The sequence below is a fragment of the Passer domesticus genome, chromosome Z (assembly GCF_036417665.1).
Source record: "Passer domesticus isolate bPasDom1 chromosome Z, bPasDom1.hap1, whole genome shotgun sequence".
Taxonomy (NCBI): Eukaryota; Metazoa; Chordata; class Aves; order Passeriformes; family Passeridae; genus Passer; species Passer domesticus.
The window spans coordinates 27487092-27514329 of record NC_087512.1 but is presented as its reverse complement, the minus strand read 5'-3'; the positions used below and the strand labels follow the sequence as shown (position 1 = coordinate 27514329).

The window sequence follows — 27238 nt, the reverse complement described above, 5'->3', positions numbered from 1 at the left end:
GTTCCTGCCTGAGACACCTTCTGTTGATGTTGCCTGTGGTCTGTACAGTAGATGTGGGTATGTGGCTGAGCTAGGCTGAAAAAGCCTGGGTTAATCTATCTGACTTGTAGTAGGCAGTACTTGGACAGCCAAAAATGTGTCCTCTTGTTATTTGGACTGTGGCAGGTCCGTGATGCCTAGTTTAGGAGTACTGCATTGTTTCCTCTTGTGCAGCAAAGGAAGCTGTGGATCTGGCTTAGGCAGCCCACTATCCACTCCCTCCTGGTGATTCTGGTCCTCACTCACCGTGCTGAAGAGCTCTGCAGCTTGTTCCAGCAGCCCTACCAGTCCACTTTCTGAGAAATACCTCCCAGAACATATGCCATCTTCATCTGGAGACAAAACATCATCTGAAACAGCAGATTCCTCCAGAACATTGGATGAAATGTTCTAAAATATATCAGAGCACACAAATAAAAAAACCTAAATCAACAGTACATCACAAAGATTGAGGAAAAAATTGTTTCAACATATTTACATGATGGGAAGAGGAATGCAACCAGGGGACACATAGTTAACATTCTTTTTTAGAAGTGAAAGTAACATCATAAATCTCCATAGATGGCAGATCAGGAGTTTTGCTGTAAGAATAATGAATTTTCTTTCTAGCCTCAGGTTTAAAATGCAGACTCCTGTAGGTGTCAAACTAGCTCTTCTCTGATGGCTGGATTTCCATGGAGCTTGCAGTGAGCTCAATCTCCAATACTACTAGAGAAACAAGTAATGTGCCCTTCCTAGTGCTGGCACTTAGGGGTGGGAAATTCCAAACAGCACTCCAGACCTTCTGCCATCTGCTTGAATAAATTGAACTTCCAGCTTTTTATTCACCTTTTCCAAGCACAGGAGAAGTAGGACACAGACAATATCACTCTAAAAACCACAGTAATTGATTGCTTCTTGGTTCATCCTCTGCCATACTACACTTCAAACCTGCAGGATTTACTCAGTTTCTTGTTAATGTTATGGATCTCACTGTGCATTTAAATAAAACTGAAGTCTTAAGTCTTCATCTTAAATAAAGATGAAGTCACTCTCTTCAGATACTAGACCATGAAACAACATGTCTATGGCTCTTCAGGACTTCTTTGAATATATGACACTGGGTGGCATCAACATAAAAATTTTATAATATGCATAGAAATATGTACAAAATAACTGCAAAATATGTGTACATATAGTATGTGTCTGGCATAAGTAACTTTCAGCAGCAGCAGAAAGGCTAAGCTTTGATTTTCTATTAATTAAAAGGAGTTGAATTAGTGTCATAGTGTCTCACTTCAGCAGAAACTGGCAATGACAATCTGTCTGAGTGCAGGATGGATGCCAGCTGGCTAGCTAGCTGAGTCCTTAAAGGCATCTTTATAAAACAGCAGAGACACTGAGGGCTGTTACTATTGATCAGATTTCAGATAAAGAATTGGCACCACACACCACTAGCAGCATGGGGCTTTCCCCCCGGGTTTTATGGATGTATTTATTTCTCCATGGGTGAAATTTACTCCAGCCATGCTGCCATCACACTGCCTAGTCTGCACATCACATCAGTGCCACGGGAAGGGTGAGCACAGCCTTAGAACAGCTTTCACAGGAGTTCAGAATATATCTGAATTCAAAATCTGAAATCGAAATTCAGAATACATCTGAATTTTGGCCAGAGGAAGAACCACAGCACATTTAGCACACCTATGCCTCTTTTTACCAACCAGTCTCGTTGAAGAGAGTGACTTCAACCAGACTTAGGTTCACTGGCACATACCTGGAGAAACTCACAAGACATGGAGATTAATTTCAGGTTTTCCTTTTCTGTTACAGTAGCCATTAAGGACTGTTTTCATGTGGCTCTGGTGGCTTTAAAGATTTTTTAAATTATTTTTATTTTCCTTTTGTAGCAGAGAAGAGAGTCTAGAGAAGCAGTTTATATACTAAGGTAACAAGAAAGTCATAGACACCTATAATATCCACCTGTAAGCCTCTAATAACTAATGTCAGGAATGTATTTCCATGTACACTTCCATTATAGTCCATGCACTCTAGGGGGAGAGAGCCTGCTTGACATACTCCTGGGGCTTGCTTGCATGATCTTCTACAAAGTGGACATGGCTCACCCAACTTAAGCCTTGATCTACCTTTCATATTGAAGAATTTTACATATCCCCTGTATAATAAAGGCAATACATAAATCATAATGTATTTTATCAGCAATTATATTGAATTTCACAAGCCTAGCTTTCATTAAGGAAAACAAGTACTTCTGTGAACTCAAAAACCTCCCTGATCCCCAGCCCTTATCACCATGTTAAATTAGGCCAGGGTAGTCTGCAACCTAGATGCCCAAACAGCCCATGCAAATTAGGCTGCTGCTGAGCCATGTACCTCAGCAGGTAGACACACACACAAATACTTGTCTGTGTTAATACAAAGTGGCTTTAAAGTCAGTCCCTATGCACTTCATACTCTCACTAATTCTGCTTTACCACTTGTGAAGGGGATTTAGTGTAAACATGAATTAAGCTCAAATGGAATCCCACTGAAAGTGACCTCACTTTGATTTTGAGAGATAGTTTTGATTGCAGAGGGAAGCATTTTGTCTGGTACAATACAAGTAAAAGTATTACTCTACTGACAGTCAGTTTTCTGGATGCTAACAGACTCTGCAGAAGATCAAAATCAGAATTGATTTGATCCTTTGCTGACTCATTTTAGTAATCCATGAAAAGGAGATAATATTTCTGCTAATGAAGAATAATATTTTTATTCACATTATTATCACCCCCAATTCCACATCTAAATGTATATCACCAATATTAGTTGATCTCATATCTGAACTAAATGAAGAAATGATCACAGAAAGAGTCAGTGAGTGAGACCTGTAACTACACTTAAAGCTGAGCCAGTCTGCATAGTGTTTTGCTCTTTTAACAAAGCCATCTGAATAAGATCTCCACAGGTGCTGAAAAACATAAGCATGTTTGTGAAGAATGGGAAACCTTTTCTTTAAAGCGTATGTTAAAATGCAAAAGATTTTTATAGTTAATTACTGTTATTGAGTAAACTGAAATTCAAAATTGTGCTGTCAGATAAAGAGTTAAGTAATTGTGTTCGTGTCATTAGGGCATTTTATTACCTGTCTCCTATGGGGCAACTGTGTCTTTGGAAAACATGTAATTACAGAAGCATTTTGATGAGAGAAATTGATTTACTGCTTTTAACCTCCTAAGTTTTTGCTTGCCTACTGCTTTGCACAATAGACTTCAATTCTCTAACATAAATGAAAACATATCAATTTATAGCAACCTGCATAATCTAGGAGCAATGGAGGGAGGAACTGCATTAGACCCAAGTGTGTGAGCATTCAAGCCAGACTGGGAGCAGGATGACATTGGGGAGGGAATGCAGATTTCACTTATATCCAAATGATGATAGTATCTAACAAGTAGAAAGAAAAGAATGGTAAATAGAAGTAATACATGGAAGTTAGAAATTTGAAGATATACAAAACTAATAAGGGATGCAAAATGGCAGAAGAATAAATCCATGGCCAGTTTAAATCCATGTTTAGCCATTAAAAAGAGCTATCATACAGCTATCTTGATTCTAAAGAAAATCAAGAATAAACACTTGTCTATCACCTAATTTCTGAGGTGATTGAAAATACTAATGTCTAACAAACTAAATTCAATGCAAAATGCCAAGTGGCTCAATCATGTTCACATTTACTATTTTGAAGGGGAAAACCCCAGTGTGCTTTTATCAAGGGATGATGAATGCATCAAGTATTAGGTAGGTATTTCAAACTCACTTTGACAATAAAAAGTGGTCTGCAAGAGATTAAAAAAAAATCCAAAAACCTAAGCAAAGGAGTATTCAAGCAGTGAATCCTGAGCTGCCATTTGTTTTAGAAAACCGGGGAAGTTCCAGAAGACAAAATATGCGTTGGGGATCATCTACTTATTAAAAGTGTACAAGATGAGCAAATGGTGATAGGTTTATCAGACTGCACCAGGACAAAATGGTGGAAATACTGATACAAAATTACTAAAGAAAACCTTAAAAGTATTGTACTTAGACTGAAACAACACAAACCTGATACTTTCTAAAGAAAGGAATTACAGTCCAATAAAGGTAATAATGTTTAAACAGTGGATGTCTATATAACATCTAAGGTGATCCTACAAAATATTTCCACTAATTAGTTTAAATGATTTATAATTTACTTTAATCACTGCAGCCGGCAATTCACTGGTTTCAGGGAATAATGATATAAGATAAATTATCAACACACAGCAATAAATTAAGGGTTTGGCCATTTTTATTTTTAATAATGTGGAGAAAAGAATCACTAAAATAATTGAATTTGCACTAAGTCAGTTCAGGTAAGGGTATCTAAAACTGCATAATCTGATAAACTAAGTGGATGTATATATATATATGCGCATTTTAAAGAGTTTAACCACAAAGGCTTATGCTTTCATCTATGTGATGTAGAAAAGTAAGGTGAAAAACTAAACCCAAGAAAACTGTCTGGAAAAGACCAGTTTATTACTGAGTAAAGAGCTCAACAACGCCGAAAGAACCAGTGAAGTCTTCAGAGAGATAACATGAGAGGTACAGCTCATGCTGAAAGAACTTATGGAACATTTTAATTTGACTTGGATATACTGGATTGACTGCAGTGACTGTGTTATTCATCAGCCAAAAGGGTTTGGTCAGTAACTTGAGGGCAGTCAAAGGACTGGAGAACACACCTGAAAGAGCTGAGCAGCTGCAATTACCTAGATTAGGAGAAAGAAGTTTGAAAAATGCATCTGTCACAGTTGATAAGTGACAGCCCTAGAAAAAAGCATGTAATAATAGAGGGGTTCTACTTGGCAAATGAGAGATTACAGTATCAAACTGCTGGAAATAGAAGCTGGAGACTGCCATTGTAACATCTGCCCCATACAAGCACCAGAGCTGCCTTATGCCATCAAAGCCTTTTACCTGAAAACTGACACTGCCCACAGGGAGATAGGTGCGATCCTCAAGCATGCTCAGGTACTCTGACACCAGTGCTGCAGCATGGACCAGGCACATGGCTGCTTCTGTGTAGCACTTCCTCTTGGTGTGCTTCTCTGCCATGTTCTGCAGCCAAGTCAGCCTCAAGTCCGGAGATGTCTGGTATCCTTTTGCAATTCTGAAAACACAGGCCAGAAAGCAGGTGTGAATGACCACTTCTCAAATAATAAAAATACCCTTATAATTCTTCTCCTAGGTTGAGTGGAAGAAGACATCTCTGTCTTCTGTATGATTTGTTAAACAAAAAGCAAAATAAATGGTTAGGTAGTGCTGGGCAGGAGATAGAGGGAATGATGAGGAAAGTAAAACTGCTGCATCCAAGACTCTTCAATGTTCCTGACTTTTATCCTTGCCCAAATCTATGTCCACCTCCCAGAGGCTGCACTGCAATGTGCTCACTACTGCAGCCCAGGTGCCCTGCTAAAGAACAGCTCTGCTAGAAAGGAAATGAGCACAAACAGAACAGATAGAGACTTTGTCACAGCTATGTCCCTAAAAGATATAGTTCAGCTCACCTCACTGCAGAATTTTCTGAGTAGCAATTCTAAATGGACTCACCTGTACATGAGGTCCATCAGCATTTCTGGATCTTCCTGAAATTCCCTCATTTTCACCGTATCTGACAGGATGCCATTCAGATTACACAGCAGCTCCTCTACCTGAAGCAACGCAAAGATCAATGTGCAATTCTCAGGTGTTTATTTTTTCCTTCTGGAAAAACAACAGTATCTGGACCAGATGATGTTACTCTCCTTAAGCCTCTTTTACTCAAGGAAATATCAGGATGTTTTCTTCAGCTCTATGTAATTCAGCAAAGGCTGCTCACACAGTGAATCTTACACACACACATATTTTAATTAATCAAAACCAGCTGAAATCTTTTGATCTATTTATTTCTGAATGAAAAAAGTAAAATGTGCTAATGGACTTCAGCCTTAGTTGATCTTACATCTGAAACTAGATGTTTTTTTAAGTGTTCAGCACAACCTGAGTTACTCTAAGAATTTTAACAAAGTGTTTGACAGTTGTCTGACATGTTTTTCATTATTGATGCTGACACCTTACAAGCTGGCAAAGAGAGAGAATTTTCCCAGGTGGTACTTGTCTGAAAACATAATGAATCAAATTCCATTTTGGGAAAATGTTAGAGGGCATAATTCCTGCTGGTGTCTAGGAGAAAGCTGTACTCAAAGCCAAGAGATGATTCTCCTGTAATGTGATTTCAGGGGACATTCTTTAGAGTTTATTTTATGGAATAATATCCATTTCTTCCCCCATTATTGTTGTGCTAGACATAAACTCATGCAATAATCTCTTCATCCTTCTTTTCATTGCTTTGGAAGACCAAGATCTAGAACTTGCTTCAACGATGGTCCTACATGAAAGCTCCCGATAAAAGCCAGAGATGCCATAAAAGATTTAACCTGAATGGGAAATGGCGTTGCCTGCATATCTGTATCTTCCTCTGCATAGGCCAGGATGGTTCGCAAGGATCGCCGAAGGAATTCCTCATTAAACTCCGGTGATTTTCCAACCAGAGAAGCTAGCGACATGGTCACCTGCATCTTCACTCTTGAAAAATTCTTCCAGAAGAAAAAAACAAAAGCATGAAAGAATGATGGCTGCTCTGCAGTTCATACATCTACCTCCTCTATGAACAAACACACTTTCTCCTGTCCGGAATGAGTGCAGTAGACTCACTGCCCACATAACTGGCCTCTGGTGCATCAAACTAATTGTGTTTTACCCGCTTAAGCCAAAGATCCCTAATTCTGACATGTCTCTACTTTGGTGCTAGAATGTTCCTTGAAATATGCATGCTTTCTTGAGACAGGAGAAAGCCAGAAGCACCCCTTTCCCCCTTTGTACAGGCCAGTGGGTGTGTGGATCGGACCACACACAGGAACAGATGAGGAAGAATGACTGGAAAAACATTCTGGAAACAAATCTGGGAGGCAAAAGACCTCTGTGAGCTTCAATTGGTGGTGCATTGGTGATTCATTACACCCTGATGATCATGGTGTGTCTGCAGTACATTTTCCTTCTGCAGAGCTTACACTTTTTACATATCCAAGGCTTTAAAAGTAATAACTAGTGAAGGAAATTCTGTGCAAGATCAGACTCTATCCAAAATGCTAATGCACATGCTTTAGTGCCAGATCATTATTAATCTAAACACATAATGTATGTATTTTTCTCCACATGTGTAGTAAAAATCAGAGCTTAGTCCTAAGACCAAGGAGTTGGTGAAGAATTCCTATTAATACAAGTATACAGAAGTATAGAGAGGTTGCAATTGCATTAGAATAGAACTAGACTTGAGTCGTTCAGACACAGGAATGAAAGAAAAGACAACGTGAAGGGTATTGCTTATGCATTAAATAGTCTTTGCTGTCAGAGGCCTAATGCTGCTCTGTTTGAAGCTGCATTTACAGATATTGCAGGACAATATTGAGTCATGTTTCCTGAATCAAAGCAATGAACAATAATTAAAGCTACTTTCCCCATGCACTTCTAGCACTTCTCTTGGCTCAAATGTTTGAAACAGCAGACCAGGTGACTGCAGAAGCATTCCACTTGCTATTGCAACTTCAGTCTTTGTTTCAATTGATCACAAAAAAGGGCAGCACAAAATACACTGCTGCTCTCAAAATCTTACACTGGTAGAGCTGAAGCTGTATCTCATGAGGAGATAAAGAGTGGCACAGGCTTGAGTCCGTGTAATGTCTATGCTGCTGCTGCAGTGATGGAGAACTCTTTGACACAGGTCAGCACACTGTTCAACCTCCTCTTCGAACAGCAAATCTCCAAACTAAGGGAAAGGGAAGAAAACATTTATTACTCTTATTTCTAGCCATTAAAACATTATTATCTTAGTGCACAAAAGTCACAGGGTTCACAAAAAGTCCAAAGTTTTCAAAAACTACATTTTATACTTCTTTTTATTTAGACTTCTGATTCCTGTGTTGCTGTAGATTCTATTTTTAACATTTTCTAAAAGAAGAAAAGGTTTGAAAATAAGTATTTGTGTTTTGGAAAAAAGAGAAAGACACAGAATAAACTCAGAGTAAGATGGCTCCAGGAGTTTTTGAAAACATCAAATATTGCAAAATTCTTAGAAGCATGAAGATTTGCTATTTTCAGAATACGTAATGATTGATGAAGCATGCAAATACTTCCTTAAGTATATGGAGCAATTTTTAGCTCTTTGCGCCAACGCCCTACCCTTCCCCAGGCCTCCAATATGTTCTTCCTCCTATGGTGTGTGACAAAACTTCCACTGCCAAGCTTTCATGCCAGACCCTCCCTTACAGTGTCTTCACAATGACACAGCAGGCAGTAAACTCAGGGGGCAGGATGTCTGTCCAAAGGAACTCTCAGCAGAGACAGCACAGATGCACCAGTACCATATCTACATACACAGGACTGATAAAGGTGTCTGAGTGAACACAAGATATTGCTTCCAGTTGGCAGACCGCTATCCCAGTTCTCAGCCTTTCTTCAGTCCATTATCTCACTGTTTAGTGTCTAATTTATATCACAAGCCTGCTGGCAGAGGGTTTTATCACTTTTACTTGTAAAATAACATCTATATGTCTACAGTGTAATAGAAATAATTGGACTGATTGCTTTACGAAATACAGAACAGAGTCAGCTTAACTGTAAGATCTATTTCAATAAGAATAACAATTGCTTCACAAAATTCATTACTGTAATTGGAAGCTAGCTTTTAAAGATAAAGTAAAATGAAAACATAATTATTAGTTTCATAACTATTCAGGTATCTACCCTGTAATTAGGCTTTGTCAGCCTATCTGCATTTAAGAGCAGACAGGCATTAACTGGACAGGAGTATCCAGTTTCTTATTTGTATTTTAGGGAAAATAAACATTTAATGCATCCTTAATGGAGCTGCTTTTCTTTGTAGGAGAATGAATCCTAAAAAGATTTTAGAGTCCTTATGAAACACCCAACTCCTTATGACCTCTATTATAGAAAAAAAGACTTTGGGTCAATTTCTGTACTCATATACATTTTGAGGTTTGTGAAGTTTTATTTGTTTTGTTAGTTTTTTTTTCTTTATTTGTGCTGTTTTTTCTGATCTGGAGTTTTTTTATTGGTGGTAGAGAAGTGGAAGAGAGATGAGGATTTGGCTTAATTTTCAGTAAGAACAAAGATGTAAACTGTCAATGTCTTAGAATTTTGAAACCCATCATAGAAATAGAAACTTAGAATTATGCCCTCAATGTCTCATTAGTTTTGATTTCTCTGCTGCCCATCTGACTGGAAACTAGCCTTGCTGATGTAACAACTTGAATTTGATTTTATGGAATTCTTGTGCAGTTCTTGGCACTAAGATTTCTAATTTTAACCAGAATGTGTTTGAAATAAAACGTATGGAATTGCTTACCTTTTTATTGGTAAATCTTATATGTTTAAGAGTAGACTACTAAACCCATAAGATTATTCAGACTAAATTATTCCATCTTGTGTGGTCAGTGAAATAATCTTATAACAGATGAATAAATCCTGAAACAACCCTATAGATAGTAATTTGTATTTACATATGCAAAATATATTTAATAAATGTCAAAGAAAAGTGGTAAGTGAATGGACACAGCTCTGCTCTACAAATGCTGTTCTATTAATTTGATTGGAAGCATGAAAACAAAAGTATATCAAGAGCATACCTTGGCAATGAGTGCTCTGAGTGTGGCAAAGCAATGAGTCAGGTAAGTTGTACTCTGATCATAGCCAAGAGAATTTACCAGGACCTTCAAAACTCCTCCCAAGAGATTATCTCTGCATTCTGCTGCAAAGCTCGCCTACACAGGAAGGAGAAAAACAACAGCTGTATGAGGTAATTCAGCAATGAACTGGCACACAGGAACTGAAGTTCTGCTCTCCAGCCCATGAGACATCTAGGACTTCAGAATTTGCAGTTTCTTCATTTTTAACATCTGCTTTGGAGAAATTTCAAAGCACTTTTGTAGTGAAGACAAGAAGACAGACGGGGAAATGTCCCAAATATTTTCCAAGTTTCAAAGACTCTCCAATGCATTTTTAAGCTTAGTTAGTTCCTGCAGGGATTTTTGAAGCTCTTTTTTTGCTCTTTCCAATCCTTCATGTATACTTTGGGTTAGGAACAGATCCTGTGGTGGGCAAGCACTATCCTTTCCCTTGCATCCTTGATATCCTGAGCATGTTCGCTAAACAGACGTACTGGTATGTTCTGATCAAACCCACAACCAAAACAGTGGGGAGACTAGGTGCTATGAGTGGTGTCAGGTAAAAATAATGTCCAATACAACAAAAGTCTAACAGGTAAATGCTTTTCTAGTAACAGGTCTTCAAGCATGAAGTTTTCTTCTCCCTACCTAGGAATTTTTTTCTATTCAAGACTATACAAGTTTACAGAAGATCTCAAAATATTTTGCACTGTCTAAGAAACAAAAGGAAAAATTAATCTTGCTTCCACTGGCTTCTGAGGGAGCAGGGATTGGTACTAAGCCACCTCTACTATTTTTCACCTGAATGATGTTCTCTTGCATATCAAGAATGATCAGGTTTGCTTCAGTTGCCAGGTTTCCGCTGATCAGAGCTTCTTGGTCTAGTTCAGCTTTTGTCCTGCAAAATGAATTCTAATTAAAGCAAGCAGAGTGTATCCCAAGAGTTAGATGACCTGCTGTTTAAAGAAAGCCAGAATACAAATGCATACCATTCTGAATAATCCCATAAGAACAGACAATGACAATAGTGCTCAGAAACGTTTCTTAAAAACTGTGGAGTGAAATTAGGAAAGCTGCTATCATAGAAGAGCAGTCACAAAGGGAACTTCTGAAAACTAGGTCTCTAGACAGTTTGTTCCTTAATAGTCATCTTCGTGTTCAGTTGTTCAGAAAAGTAAGCTGGAATTTCTGAATGCGTTGCCTGTAGCAGGACACAAAACTCCAAAATGGAGTAACAGATAACTGATCTGACAATTCCTTTAAAAAAAGTAAAAACTGTAGACTAGACCAAAGTGGAAATTGCTTCAGCGCCATAGAAGCATTGTTTAAGGTAGGCAGTTTAAAATGTTGATTCCTGAGACAAGAAAAGACAGCAAGTCCATACAGCAGTGTCCCAGGGCATTTAAGACAGAACTGAAATACTGAGGAGAGACGAGATGGTGGTAAGGCAACACGTATCCCTTCTTAGCTGAGACTTAGGAACAAGGTCTGGAACACAGTTCCTCTGCAGCTCAATAAGCACAGGAGCAGCCACTAACAAAACTGCATTTTCACACATCCATGCCAGAAACACAAAGAGGCATTTTTCTTTTTCCTCAGCTGCTCAGAAAAATGCTGTTGCCTGGCTACAGGCTTCTCTCTAGAGCTTGAGATTAAAGATCCTGTGACTTCGGCCAGAGTTTCTAAACTGCATTTCTGCAGCTGAAGCAACACCCTTAACAACCCCACTTCTGAGTGACTTCAAAATGTGTAGCTGCTCTGCTACATTCATTTACCCAAAACTAAAACCAGAGGAGCAAAGAGCCATCCTTTAGTGCACAAACAGATAATTCAGAGGAGGGCTAAGAAAGGAAATTAGGGAAGTCATATGGTTAATAACTACAATGACTCAAAGCAACAAAAAGAAGGGACTGCCAAAACTTTAGTGCTACAATAAGGGCAGAAATCCCTTATTATATCCCTTATAAGAGTAAGAACTGAAAAAATTTAGTGAACTTTACAGGTGTTTGGACTATTTTCAGCAACCACTGAGCTTTCATCCACATGCTGAAGGGATCTTCTCTGGCATGACATCTATCTTATAACTGCTGCTACAATCCCAAAGCATTATCTTCCCTGATTCCTGCTAACAGAGCTTCTCAATATTAATATAGCATGTCAAATCCAGCTTAGCTGATTTAATGTGGCAAAACATATACCACAGTACTTTATGTACTGAGGAGCCAAGAGCAGCACCAAAATAAATGTAGCAAGCCTCTGTATAGGACTCTTCACTAACTAATGTTTGTCACACTGTTAAGAAGAAGGAAAAAAACGTGTGGGTAGCAATTTAAAATTCTCCTTCTCTCCATTCTTGTGACCTCTTTGTTGTGTCATGGTAACAGTTGAATATTTCTGCTACAGAGACATTTTGTTTTATTTTTATTTTATTTCTTTCTCTTTGACAAAAGAAGGAAAGAAATGAAATTACTGATTTTGTAATAAAACTTTCTAGGAGCAAGAACAAAACATAAAAACCCCAAGCAGCTTGATTCTAATGAAAGCAATATATGCATTAATTAAACTACTTACTTATCTTGTCTCTCATTTGCCTGCCGCCACTGTGTCTGCTCCTTTCTCCAGCGCAAATTTTCATTTACCCCTGCTGATCTGTCATTCCCTAGGAGTGCAACATATGTCAGAGAGATTAAAACAAAAGGGGACACCTGAAGTCTGACAGCTAGCCAAAAGAAGGAGATGTATTTCTGTAACAGTCTGTCAGAACTAGAACCATTCAATTTACAGGTTCAGGGCTCTAGTAAAAAGACTCATCACTTTTTTTACTTAGGATTTTTAGAGCATTAACTTGCTTAATGTCTACAAAAACCAACCCACAGATTTTCCATTTATTAAATGAAGCAACCTTTTTTGCTAGGAAAAATTCATTTTGATACCATTTCTTGGCTCTTGATTAGACACTAATATAACTTTTTAGAATATCTTGAAACTTCTTTCTTGGTTTCATATTCTTCACATGAAAGGAACTCAGTCCTAGCTACACCTTGGACATTTGAAACCTAATTATATTTTCATCCATGCAAAACCAAGAATGGTCTGCAAAGGAATGGACTGTGGGTGAAAAGAAGGTGACATGAACAAGGATGAAAATGAATAGTGTGCACAAACCCAACAAACTCATTTATGTTTACAGACACTTGAGTTCCTCTCAAAAGGCATGGGGGGCAATGGTAGGAAGTACCAGCTGGTATTCTGCAGCGCTTCATCATTTCTCCTCTGGCTCCTTCTCCTCTCAGTAAAGCCTCTTCTAATCTAGCTTTCACATCGCGTGACTTCTGGAGTGCTTGGGTGCTAACTTTATCTGAGCTTTGCTTGCCCTGGAAGTAAAGTTAAAGCAATCACCACCAATGCCTGCATTTTTGATCATAAGAACAAATTACATCGCCAGAATGAGATACAACAGGAGAGACCAGTAGAGGGGGCAGAAAGCAGTGACCATGACTGATTAATACATAAAGTCTAATAAATGTTACAAATGAGGAAAGAGGTACAATATATACTGGTAATAGAAATAAAGATGTAGTTCAGTGCTACAGAGAAAGAAATTAAAGTTCAGAGAGAAGGTTACTTGGTTCATTTCAGACAGACCCTCTCAGAGAGAAGAGTGCTGACATCAAGGCCCTGCTCATAATTAGAGTAATCCTTAGCGTCCTTTCTACTACTTACTGTCAGTATAATTCCCACCAAAAATAGCCCTCAAATACCCAATAAATAATAAATACATAAAATTAAAAAAATTTCTCAAATAAAAGAAAATAATCAAACTATTTGGGACACCTTCATATGACTTCCTGAAAAGTTTCTGCAGCATTTTCCTTGAAGGCTACTGTCAGTTATTTTATCTAAAATAATTAGTCTAGGTTAGATAAATGCTAATTTAACCATTGTCAATAACAGATTTGCCCTGGACAGCTGGAATTTAAGGAAAAAAAAAATTGATCCAAACCAGGACAACGAAACTATGCCTTGTTTCACTTACCTTATACTCAAAGCATGAAACACAAATGAAGAGGAGGTCTAAAATCCTGTTCAGTTGCATGGATGGAAGGTCTGCAATCCATTTCTGTATTAGGTTCTGATCAGCATTTTTCATAATCCAGAGGAAACAGATCAAAAGGTTGCGAGTAGTATCAGGACCTAATGTGGCACTCTGTCTGTAGGGCTAGGATCACATAAAGTAAATGTCAGTTGAAAGAAGAAAAAGGAGAGGAAGGTCGTTTGGGTGAAGTAATCTTATTTAGATTTAACTGGAATCAAATCTCAGGGCTGGACTTCAGTAAATTTGACCTCTTCCAGGTGATAGTTATTGTAATTTTGACTGTATGTGTAATTAGTGAAAGGACCAGTTGAACATAAGTGAAAGACTGAGAGAAGCTCCCATTTGCTATATGCTTGTATAATAATTTCCTTATAAAAATGTAGGAAAAAGATTCTGTAACAATTTGCTTCCACCCTGCCATGCAGTTACGTCAGCCAAATTGCATAATAATTTAAGAAAACCCCAAAAAACATATGAGGAAAGACCATACATAGAGAAAAAGAAATATCTGAATCTTATATCCATGGATTCAGGTAAGACTGGAACAGTGGGGCTGCCATAGCGGCATTTTCTGATCTCGAAATGAGTCTAGATTTGGTTTGGAAATGGAAATAGGCATGTGGGAGAAAAAAGTGAACAATGTATGGTAAAATAGCAATTAAATAACTAGAAGAGAATAGGAGAAGATGGCAGAAGGACTATGAGAGATCTGTCAGGGCTGGACAAAACAAAAATGCAATTTCTCATGACTGTAGCTGCTAGTGGCAAGAAAGAATAAAAGGAGAAAAAAAGGAAGATGAAAACAGATAGAAGAAAGGAGATTGGCAGAGCAGTGAACATACCAGGGACACCAGAGGTATTCCAGAATTCCTGATGTTGAATTGACTCCCTGCAATGGCAAGGGCCACGTTTTGGTTGATTGCACCTGAAGACTCTTGTTCTTCTTCTGGGTTTCCTGTGCGTCCCTTTCCACTGCGGTTATCTGAAACTAATTTGAAATATTCCATTGGAACTTCAGGAGCAATCCAGTTGCTTCTGCTCACATGTCACAGTTTTCCACTGCTCTGTAACTGAGCAAAACAATTGGCACTTCCATCCCTGACACTGTTGGTCTGGCTGACGTACCAAGCAGTGAAGAGGCACAGCATTAGCAAGAGGAATTGCAGCCATCTGCAAAGACTTCTAAATTATTCAAACGTATGAAATACATGAAAGGTGGAAGCAAACATGAGATTATCTCTGAAGTTCAAAGTCAAGCTAGTACTTTGTAAGACTTGGAACCATCCAGTTCTGGTTAATTTCGGTTAAGAGGATAAGCATAGAAACTAGACATGGATTTGGTAATATTCAACAAAGTATGTAAATCTGCTAAGAGCTGACAGATCCAGTATTGCCTGCTGACTTAAAAACAAATTTTTTTTCAGGCACCTAACTGCTTCTATTCCCTGCTGGTTCCTGACATCACTTTCAGCAAATGAAGTTATCTATACTAATGTTTTGTAAAAATCTTGTCTGATTCTGAGCATCCATTTTGTGTTTTGCAAGTTCTGTTTTTCAGAGAAGCTGAGTGATCAGCTGGATCCCATGTGTTCAGAATGTGACCACAGCCCCTTGTGACAGATTCTCAAAGAAAGATACTCTAAAACCTAGGCACACTGGTACACCTGAGCTTCTTCACAGTAAGTTTTTTAATCTATGGTATAAGAATAATAGATAAAAAAATAGTGTGAGATCTAATTAGCCTATTAATTTATTAATTTGTTTATATTTATACATTATATGTATGAATGTATAGTAAATGTTTTCATCTTACCCAATTGAAAGTGATAAATTACACTTCCATACTAGTAAGTTTTTTGTTAAGACATTGAAATGTGAAATATTTTCACAACCAGTGACAAAAATATACTCTTCAAAATACATACCTTTAATTAATTAATTTTGGTATCATGTTAATAGCAGCAAAAAAGCAATAGTAAAAGAGAATACAATCTAATCTCTATAATTGTGGTGTAACATGATGTCAGTATCACTATCAATATTTTCACTACTGTTATGTGTATGTAGAGCTAACTATTTCTTGCAGACCTTGCAGGCATTATTTGGTAGGTCAGAAAACTTACACTAAGAGATATGCAGGAGCACTTAGAGATGTATCTCTGGTCTATCACTTCCTGATGAAGCAAGGACACTGAAGTTTTTCCTGTCTGTAAAAATCCAGTTTACTTCTAAGTAAAGAAATATTCTATCTTACTAGACAAATCTCTTATGTTTGATAAATTATTTAGCAAAGTCTCCTTTAGGAATTGAAAAATTCAAAGGCAAAAAGGTCTTACTTGTAAAATCATGGAGTTGCGGTAGTGAATCCAAAATGATACCAACCAAAGGGAGGTAAAGAGCTGCAATTTTAATCTTCACCTCCTTTTTGGAGCAACGTGGGTCTAGGTCATGGGAACTCAGCAGGCTAAGGATAGCACTGACAGCTTTTCTTTGCACCTTGCTAATCCTGTTAACACAGAAATCATCCAAGAGTTACATACAGAAATCATCCAAGAGTTACATTCATGGATCATGCACTTATTTGACTTATAAGTGATTTCACTTATTAATAAATAGAAAGAAGGTGAAAGAAACAAATAATAAACACCAGTATGCACTTGATAATCTCTTTCATTCTGAGCAGAGATTCCTGTTCCCTGTAAACAATAGGTATCTTAAATCTCCAAGACACTTTACCACAATCACAGAGCATACATGTCTTTTAAATTTCCCATAAAAATTCATCATGGTAAAGAAAGATGCTTAAGGAAAAACATCAGACTCTGGCCAAAGTTTAGCTAAGTGCTTAAGTTCAGACAAAGAAGTGTTTTAGAGGGAAGAGCAACTGAAATTTTGTGTTCTCGATTTCTGTATTCAGCCAACACTACCACCACAAATAGTATATTTTTATTAATTGAGAGGAACATACTGCAGATAAAACCATGACTGGGTCATTGCTATGTTACAGAGTGACTCACTGAAGAGCATGGGGAAAGCAGGACTGTCATGGAGTCAAACTATGGCCTTGCCAAGAGTAATGGTGTGACCCGTTCTAAAATCTGCAAATTAGGATACACACCCCTCACTGTCTGCGTCCAGTGCTGCTGCCAATTCAGTGAAAAGTAAGCCAGTCAGGAAGTGCTGCTGACGATATTCAGCTGAGAGGTCAAACATACCAGTGATTTTCTGGTCCTGGAAACTAGAGCAGGAGCTGGAGTTCTGTGGAAATACGTTAGAAGTATTAAAGAATGATCACTGAAACCAATGTTTCTTAAAGAGACCACAGTCACAGTCAGTGTAACAAACAGAAAATCTCTGCCAGAGGAAAATCACCGACTTTGTAAGTAGGTTGGACATTTTGGAGGAGGACATCTGTGTGTGAAACTAAAAGCTTGCTAGGATGCAATCTCATCTTTTCTGTTCTGTGCGAACAACTCATTTTACACTTTTTGAGATATAAAATTCCTACCCTGTATTCATTAGTTTAGACAGGATACAAAGTCAGAATATTCTCCGTTCTTGTTCTTATTGTTGCGGAGCAGTCATTAACTATCACAGAGCAAGGAAGTGCCTCTGCATTAAGAGGGACTTAGGTGTCAGAAGCTGTTAACTGTGTGTGTTCTTCTGCATCCATGATGTCTAGTATGGAAGTAAGGTCAGGAAAGATGTGAACCATGTTTCCTTTTGCCCTGGAACTCCTTGGCTGAGCTTGCTGGCAGCTGGCATAATTTAGATCAACCCTCAAACTGCTCTAACTTACGTCTGTGACTGATATACAGCCATCCCAGGAATGGAAAGTTGCTGCTATATATGTGCTGTGAACTTCTTAGCTTCTCCAATCATAGGTGTGTGCCACAGGTCATCTGGAATGTTTTTGTCCCTTGCTCAGGTGAGCATAAGTCTCAGACTCTACTCCCCCTGCAGCTACTGGGTTTTATGAGTCCAAATTTTGCTTTTAATCTATATTCTTCAGTATTCTTTCCAATATTTTTGTCAGTGACCTGGGAATAGCCTCAGAGCCCAAATACCTGAAGTATCAGTATACTACACTGTGGTAGCTATCTTCCAGTACATTGTGTCAAATGAACCCCATGTCTCTTAGCAGCCCCATATTTTGGATCCATATACTTAGGCCCACTCCTATTCAACCTCAAACAAACAGGCATTGGCTGTACTATGTTTGTGTGAAATAATGTCAAAGTGTAGAGCACCCAGTTAAGTGAGTTTGGCTTCTCTAAAAAAATTTCAAAAGATTTATTCACAAGACCATATTTCTATGGCAAGTCTAACTCAAGTGGGCAGCACTCCTGCAGACAGATCAAAATTACTGCAAGGTGGTCAGCTAGTGCATTAAATCATGCAAGGGCCACAAAAGCCTTATTGATTTGCACAGGTTGCACATTGTAGGTTATTCCTAAAGGAGAAAAGAGTTGATGATGTTGCTTGAAGGAAAGATCAATTAAACTGATGTCGGTCAAGCTCTGACTTGCTAGAACTAGTTACAAGGACTATGTTGATATTTTTTATCCCCCATAAGCAGAAGAGTCATATTTCTAGCTGTGGCAACCAGGATTAGTATTAACCAAATGCACTGTGATGTTTTGCTTTTAGGACCAAGAAAAATATCAAGAAAATATTATTTACTATTACAAACCTCTCAACAACTCTCATTAAGGTATGAGATGTAGCACATCTTAGCATCCTACCAATTCTTTGGCAATGACACGCGAAAAAGAAACCATGAATTTGAACTGCTCCATTACTCCAACTGTTTTTGTACCTCCCATCATTTTTAGTTTCAATTCCATCCCCTTGTCTCCAAGCACTGTGGCAATTATGGAGCATTGCACTGAAATGTTTTAACCCAGTCCTGACCTCTTCAAGACCTCCGAGATGGAAAACAGACATGTGAGCAACCTTTGATAGGGGTTTGCCCCATTGTAGAAAACCATGTCCACAGACTGTAGAGGAGAAGAGCGCTAGACAGGCAAACTAGTGTGTCCCGTGCCAAGCAACAATTTCTTTTTTTAATGTCTTTGTGAACTCTGTGGTCAGGAAGATCATGGGAGGTCCTGACACTAAGAAAGTCTAGAGCTGTTTCAGTATCAGACCAAGTCTGGAAAATTCCTGGAGAAATGAGATATGATGCAGATTGCTCAGTCTACTCAGGATACCTGAGTGTTTCCATACAGAAAATCATAAAGTTCAAATAAAAAGAAAAACACTGTTCAAAAAAACACAGAGAATCATGGACAAAGATATAGCATGATCTGTACTACTGTGGGGGAGAAACCCAGAAGAAAGAACACCGGAAAAAGAAAGCATGATAATCCTACTTTATGCAACATGAAGGATCAACAAAAATTCACTATTCCAGAATATTGAAAATTGCAGTGTGTTAGTCACTAACTTAGATAGTGGTACCATCTATTTCCACCTGGGAAGTAAGAAGTTCCATTAGAAGGTAAACACACTGAAAGCATGCACTGCTGCATGCCATAACTCCAAAACAGATATTGAAATACATATTTGTGGTTGTGTGTGATGGGATAAGGGTGTGCCTGTGAATTGGCTTTTGGAGCTGTGCTCCTTTTAGACCTTGTGTGTCTGCCTCAACAGCCATTTTCTGTGAATGTGCATGTTTCCATGTTTCTGTGTCACGTTTAACTTTAACTCCTGTAGACACAGTTTTGCAGTAGCACTCCAGTAGCCTTTCTTCTTCTGTTCCTTTTTCTCAAGTGGAAAAATTTTCTCTCTGATCCAACAGTGGCTGATTCTAACTTAAGTATTTGAGTACAAAGCAATGCAAGTATTTTTTTACATGTGCTTCCTGTGATGTTCATGCAATACCTATCTAATGGACAAACACCTGGGAGGACAAGGAGGGAGAGGGAGATGCTGGAGCAGATGCAGATGTCATGAAGAAGAGGTTCAGATTGAGGTAATGCTCATGGCTGCAGAGAATTCTCAGGAATTCAAGTCTCATGGAAATCAGGGTGGAGAGTGAATTCAGCTTGCTTGAAAGCTAGGAAAAACAAATAAAAAAGTGTCAAGGGATGAGCTAGTATTATTTAAATTACCATGCAGTGAAATATGCTGCTCTCTGAAAAGGACATAGACACGTAGCCCTGCGTGCCTTAGAATGCTCATTCTACCTAATTTCCATACATCAGCTGTTCTTTTTTTGATAATGATGGTGTCTCTCTCCCTGCTCACCAGATGACTTATCAAATTCCCAAGAGATAAATGTTTCTTTCTTCTTTTCTCCCAAAACAAAAATATACAATATTTTTATCTTTTGCATAAGACAAAAAACAAATGGAACTTTTCTGAGTCTATGGCAAACTTATAAAATGTCCTGCTAAGCAACACAGGACATCAGTGGTCTCATCATTTCCCTTCTTATCAACAATTACATCAGTAATGGAATTTGTGGGGATACCTGATGGACCTGTACAAATACAGGTCACAAAACAAGGAAAATGCTCCCCAACAAATACAACAAATAATTCCATAACAACACCCTGCATCACCATTTATTTTTCATTTTCAGAGACTCGTGAAGCAAGAAGACAGATATATTATTGTGAGTGACTCCCTGAAATCTAAATACTGTCCTCACAGCATTCAGCAGGAGGAGTCAGAAAGTTGATCTGTATTATCTGCAGATCCTTTTGCTAAGGACAGTAAAAAAATAAGGGAAGAAAAATGGTTCCATGGATATTTTGCACCAGTGCAAAGTATGACATTTCCAAAAGAGTATACCTCCACTCAATTTTTTTCCTGCAGGTCACAAATCAAAAGAGGTTTTAAAATCATTGCATATACAATAGGAAATAGGAAATTTACCCAGACCTTTAACACAACTCAAAGGATCTTGATGGATAAACTAATCAAACAGAACAAAACACATAAGCCAAATGCAATCCCAATCATGCATGGTGCCTACCTGATTACAGTAATGTTTGATGAGATTAAACACAAATCCCCGATCCATTAAAGAAAGAAGATCATACAAGAAAAATGCCAGGCTGATATTAATTTTTTCTGCTTGTTCACTTTCCTTAAAAAAAAGAAAAAACTCCAGTTATGATGTATAAAAATTACATAGAGGTGGAAGACATTTTAGAATCATGACAAATAGTGCAGAGGTCAGGTCCCAGAACCATCTTAGGGAAAATACAGGACAAGATCGTTTTAGTTCTCCAGTTCACATGATCTTGTTAAAATTGCACAGAATCACTTCTGTAAATTATTTCAACTGTTTCACAGAGAAATGTCATTTTGTGACATTTTGCACCCCTTTGGGCTGACAACAATGAATTTGAGAACTGTTCTATATTGCCCATTGGCTGCAGTACTGCACATGACTTTTTTTCCCATTGAACATAATAGAATGCTGGTTTAGGAACTTAAAACATTTAAAATATTAAGAAAAACCTGCATTGGCTTTGCTGATGGAATGCCAAGTATTTTGTTTAGAAATTTTTAAGTGTAAAACTGATAGTAACAAAATACTGGTAAGGTAAATCTGTAGAGTTCACCAGCTATGTTCTTGTATGCTGGAAATTAGCCTGATTACCAGAGATACACAGCCTCAAGTAAGAATTACAAAGAACTTCATGTACCCTCTAAAATGAGGCTACAGCTACTTCAAACGGACCAATTAAAATCACAAACTCTCAGCAGCCTATGTAGTTCACCAAGAGGAATTAGTGAAGATGCCTGAGGGATCTGCACATATTTAATGCTCAAAATTGACAAAGGAGATGACTGAGAAAAATACTGCCGGTACTGGCACCTCTGAGAACAGGTGTGCAGCACCTCAGGGTGGCTACAATTCACTTTTTCATTTTTCAAGCTTTTTGTTGCTGTTGAGGAATATATATATTCCCTACCATCTGGAATTTGCAAAGGAAAACATTTTTCTATGGTGAAGAAAAACCTGGTTTTCCACTACCTTATAGGGCAGGCAAGCATATGCCAGACATAGCACTGTAAAAATCCAAGGCAATCTGACATGCTCAACCATGTATTGAAACATCAATTATCACTCCTTGGATTTAAAAATCAGACACATATTGCCTACTACTTTGTACACCTAACCAATGGCCCTAATTCCAAAAACACAACAGTGGGATTTTCACACACAATCAGGTTCTATACACTCATTCTATCAAAATGAGAATTAAATTAACAGCCCACAAAAACCCATGTATTTCTTGTGAGCAAGCCATAAATGCTAATTCTGGTGCAAAGCCTACAATTCTGTTAAAGCATTTTTATTTTAACGATTTTTTATTTCACAATGTATTTAAAAAAAAAAAAAGTCACTGATGTCTTAGGTAAACATTTCTGTGGAAATTATTTCTCTGCATGTGGCCATCACAGAAGCACACCAGTGGATTGAGCTTCCAGAACAAGCTTTTAGAGAACAGTGACAATCCCCTCTATTACTCTCTGCCCCAATTTGTCTGATCTTGCCCTTTTCTGGTTTCTGATCCTCACAGCACTTGGAAGAAGTGGATCATGAAACCAAGTTTGTTGACAGGTGACCTGGCAGGCCAGCTCTCCTGGCTGCTCTGCCTTGCCCTGCTGCAGAGCACTCTGCTGGGCTAGCTGCATTTGGCAGCTCTGGGGCATGAAAACAAGGTGATTACAACAACTGAACGAACAACAGTCACTCAGTGCCTATCTGTGGCCTTAGCTTTTTCTACTGGCCAGCTCAAAGAGGTATCAAAAATACAGGCTGGCAGAAGCAATGTTAAAATATAAATTACAGTTTGTGATCCTTTCAACTTTATAATCCGTTGGTTCAGTGCAATTTGTTAAAAGTAGAAATAATTTCATGGAACTTAAGGCTTATTTGTGGTCTTCAATTTTCAAATGGCCAGTGTCTCTTTAAAGAGATCACTTGTGGCTGGCTTTGGCAACACTCAGGAGGAGCACTGCCTTCCTATGGCATATTCCACTGCTACAGAGAACTCAGATGAGAAATTACATACAATGCAGTAGGTTAGAGGGTAACTGCAAAGGGGGATAAAAAGAAGAAGTCCTGCTGGGGCTGCAGTCTGGCTAACATGGCATAAAGAATTACTAGAAATGAAAATGGATGTCCAGCCTTTCCTGTCAAGAGGAAAGGGAATTCCCTTCTTGCACACCGCAGCCACACTGAGAAGCAGGCTGAGGAACTGAGTTGAACAAAAACAGTCTGCCAAGAGAGCACAAGGCTGCCCTTTACAGTGCCTCAACTCTTTTTTAAGGTCCATGTGAGAATCTTGGCCTAATTCTAGCAACACTTCTGATTTTGAAATGAGATTAAGTGTAGCTCAGTGTAACACAAGACGAGTAGCAAGGATCCATAGTGCTTATTTCCACTTACCTTGGGTGGTTTGACTACAAGTGCAGCAATCTCTGAAGTAATCACACTAACTATAGTGGTAATATCATCTTTGAAACGATCAGAGAACCGGCTTCTTCGTGGGTTATCTTGCTTCTCTGTGTTGTGAACATACTGAGCCATACTCTTTATCTGCAAAGCAGAAAAAAGAGTACTAAAAAAATGCCCAGACTGGAGGTAAAATACTGCTTTAAGTTTGTAGGAGTAAGATTTCCTACTTCCTTTTCCCTGAATTTAATCACTCATTTTCTCAGAGCTGCTGTGATAAATCCTACATGGCAATGACAACAGAGGGTCTAAGGCTCAAATACAGACAGACGTTGATTCATATTCATATTCATATTCATACAGTTGGCTACTCTCAGTACCTGAAATCAGAAACACCTTCCCCCAATCCCTTGCATCTGGAGTTCTGAAATGCTGCTGCTTGCTACTTTTTCCCTTTATGATGACAGACAAGGAGTGACACTTGTGCAATTCTTATTTCTTGACCTAATGTTGCATTACTTACATGCTGATAGTGGAAATCAGTATATTTTTTCCACTGACATACATCACCGCAGGGCTCTGGAGAGCTGAGAGTTTGTGGAGCTTTGTCACTGCTCCCACGTTGTTAACAAAATTGAAAAGATAGGAACAGATATTTACTAAAAAGGAAGGGCTTGGTTGATGAATGTCTCTCAGTTTTTTACAAGCTGTGGACTACTGCTCATGTAGTTCATGCAGAACCTTGCCATCACTGCCATATTGAGGAAGGAGGGTGAATACAAAGAACTCTTTATTTTGTACTGTTTGTACTTTCATTATTTGAGACCTCTCCTTTGCACAGAGCAGAGTAACTGAAGAGGTCACCACCCAACTGAATCTGTGCCTGGAGCATCTACTACATGCCACCATTGACTAATTGTAAAATACCACCGTCGAGACTTACCAGGAGCTCAAAGAAGAACCAGGCATACTTGAAGACTGATTCTCTCACCATGCCCGTGCTGACCACCATCTGCAATGCCAGTTCCTCATGGAAATGCTACATGATAAACACAGACTGTTGGAAAATGGCTTTTCAATCAACTAATCTTTCATTTTCAACATCTTCCCTGCAGGAAACTTGTCCATACTGGAGGGTGAGCAGCCAGATGGGGATGTATGGGCATCCTTGCAAGATCAGAAGGCAGATTTCACCAAATGAATGCTGTTAACAAACAGACTTTGGGACCATTTTTCTGTGGATCCAGAACTACAAATAACTGAAGAGGGAAATGCCTTTGGACCATTCTCAGGTCATTGTCTGTGTGCACAATAGAGAGCAGTCATGTTTCCCACTACCTGCTAAACATTTTTGTTTAGCCCGTCCATGTTTTTCTGAGAGAAGGTAAAAGTAAGATTGACTCTGTGTTGGAAGAGAAGGACAGAGCAATAACCACTGCAGACGTTGTACAGACATTTGTAGTTGGAGACAATACTTTTTACATAGAGATCTGAACACAAGACACACAGCCCCAATTATCTAAACTTTTAGGAAATTCAAATCTGGAATACAAAAAGCTTGGTTCAAGAGACAAAATAATTCTTTACAGAAGAAAGAGGAGGCAAATATTTCTGAATGTAGTTTACTGTAACGTGTAAAGACATGCATCCAAAAGTAAACAGCAGTGGAAAACGACTGAGGCTCTAAGACCTTGAGAAAGAGAGCAAAGGGAGGATTTAGGCAGGCTGCTACTTGTCTAAATCTCTCCTGGATAAAGAATCTAAAGACTCTGGAGCAGAAGCAAAAAAGTTGGAGTAATGTTTACCCACAGATTCAATATCTCATCACTAATTTCTTGTTTGATAAAACTGGTTGATATTTTGTTCTGTTGCTTCCCTCTCCACATTTAGAAGGGCTAATTGCCAGCACCACCTCAGGATGATCCAGGTTTTTCAAGGAGTTCCCTCATGCATAGCCATAGCCTACCTTTTTATTGGATGGTCTTGTGCTTGCACAAACGCCTGACATGTCATTTGTTCCTTCAATGTAGTAAGACATCCGACTGGAGCTGTGATCCACAGGCTGGGGGACACAGATGGAAGAAATACAAAATACTAAATCCATAACTAATTAATCTAATTAACAGAAAAGAAGTCACTCGCAGCTGGGAGTTTGTTTGGGATTTTTTTTTAAGGTATGCACAGACATTCATCCAAACAGTCCTTCTCTTTCCTTGTTCCCAACCCCCTTCCCACTCAGGCCGAAAACAACCTGGCGGCAGCAGCAGCAGCAGGATGCAAATGCACTGCCATCGCGTGCCCAATGGCAGCACTGCAGCTGCCTCCAATCTTTGAGGATAAGATTCACCTTGAAAGGTGTGTGTTTATCCCTGGCTCTACAGCGAAAATAGCTAACCCTTTGAAGTTTTTCTTTCCATTAAAAGTTATGACAATTTACGATGCAGTGAAACAGCAGTATCCAGTTGTAAATTTCTACATTTATCAATGTGATGAAGCTGTAATATCAAACACTTTAATTTTGTATTAATTTGGAAAAATGCCTTGAGCTCTGGTTTGCTTTTTTTTCCCTAGGACATAGTACATTAGAGTAAAAGTAATAAAATTCAAATCTACATTATTAAAAATTGCTATGGATGGATATATATGCCCATATGAACAAATAAAATAGTCAAAGCCTGTGTATCTTACTAGTTCTCATTTAACTAGCTGAAGACCAGTACTTATGCATTTTAGATGGAGAGGCAGATGCTCATTCAATAGAGAAAAGACTTCAAAATATTTCTGAAAATAACCTACTTGAGAAGCAATATTTTACTTATATAACAGTCAAAGAAAAGTGAGAGGGGGATACAGTTCAGACCTCATCAGATGTATTGCTGTAGAGCTCTGCCAGGACTGCAACTAGCAACAGGCTCGTTGCACAGGGTTAAAAATCCTGCTTTTGTCAGAGGCACAGCTTCCCAGCTCCAGCTGAGTGGAAACTCTAGGTCTTGGTTTCCCCAGAAAGCTGCATACAACCATCCTCATAAAACTCTGAGATGGGCTGGCATGCTGTAGATCAGCGAGCACCCAGTGCCAATCAGGGAAACAAAATCCTTTCTCTTGGATGTTGTTGACCGTTCTGTCCTGCAAGCCATTGGTGGTATATGTAGCAGTGGATGAGAATGCAGAGGAAGGTAGTATTTCACTCTGTGGTTGAATGAAGTATTTGGAAAGCTCCAGGTGCAAATTATGCACATGGCATCTGCACTGTAGCTGACACAAAGCTATGGAGTTTCCACTTACTCTTATTATTTTTTTTTAATAGGAAACTATATAACACTAAACAAAATGAGGTCTGCATTGACTCTGTGACTTGGACCAGACCAGGTCACCAGCTGTGAACAGAACTTAAATATCTGGAATAACAGGAGAGTGAGGCAAGTCAAAAAAAGCAAATGCTTCTGTGAAATGTTTAAGCCACAAACAAGAGACAGAGTTCTCACCTCTTGCTCTCCACTGGTAAGAGACATCAGAATTTACCAATGGGATTTAACATGTATTTATGCCAAATCAGATAAACAGAAAATGCTTCTGGTGATACATACAGTTCATTTACAAGGCACAAATCCAACCCTCAAAGACAAAATCAAGATTATTAGGTTTTGCACCATACCATTCTTCAGATATTTGACTTTGTTCTCTTACCCTGGATGACAAGATGTTTTTGACCTCCTCATCAGTAGCAGCTTGTGTAACAGCGATGTCAGGATTGCTGCAGCTTATCACTCGGCTCTGCAGGAGTTTACTTCCAACAGACACTGCAGAAGTGCGTCCAAAGGTGTAATAACGAGATTCCGTCGAAACGGCACCACTGCCTCCACCTGCCACAGCAAGATGTTTGAATTAAAA

At 38.6% G+C, this 27238-nt stretch overlaps 1 protein-coding gene across 3 annotated transcripts in view; it reads right to left on the bottom strand.

Moving 5' to 3' along the window:
* DOCK8 (dedicator of cytokinesis 8) overlaps positions 1-27238 on the bottom strand; it is an 89537-nt gene that overhangs the window by 9555 nt on the left and 52744 nt on the right. For all 3 annotated transcript variants that reach the window (XM_064403827.1, XM_064403829.1, XM_064403828.1), the window contains 19 exons: positions 27035-27210; positions 25314-25409; positions 24291-24386; positions 23342-23491; positions 20909-21022; positions 19829-19984; positions 17039-17178; positions 16257-16426; positions 14763-14908; positions 13861-14043; positions 13063-13198; positions 12396-12483; positions 10626-10722; positions 9786-9920; positions 7754-7906; positions 6519-6677; positions 5653-5753; positions 5020-5212; positions 286-429 (listed from right to left, as the gene is read on the bottom strand). In XM_064403827.1, coding sequence (XP_064259897.1) covers positions 286-429; positions 5020-5212; positions 5653-5753; positions 6519-6677; positions 7754-7906; positions 9786-9920; positions 10626-10722; positions 12396-12483; positions 13063-13198; positions 13861-14043; positions 14763-14908; positions 16257-16426; positions 17039-17178; positions 19829-19984; positions 20909-21022; positions 23342-23491; positions 24291-24386; positions 25314-25409; positions 27035-27210 — 2633 coding nt within the window. The remainder of the gene's footprint in view (positions 1-285; positions 430-5019; positions 5213-5652; positions 5754-6518; positions 6678-7753; positions 7907-9785; positions 9921-10625; positions 10723-12395; positions 12484-13062; positions 13199-13860; positions 14044-14762; positions 14909-16256; positions 16427-17038; positions 17179-19828; positions 19985-20908; positions 21023-23341; positions 23492-24290; positions 24387-25313; positions 25410-27034; positions 27211-27238) is intronic.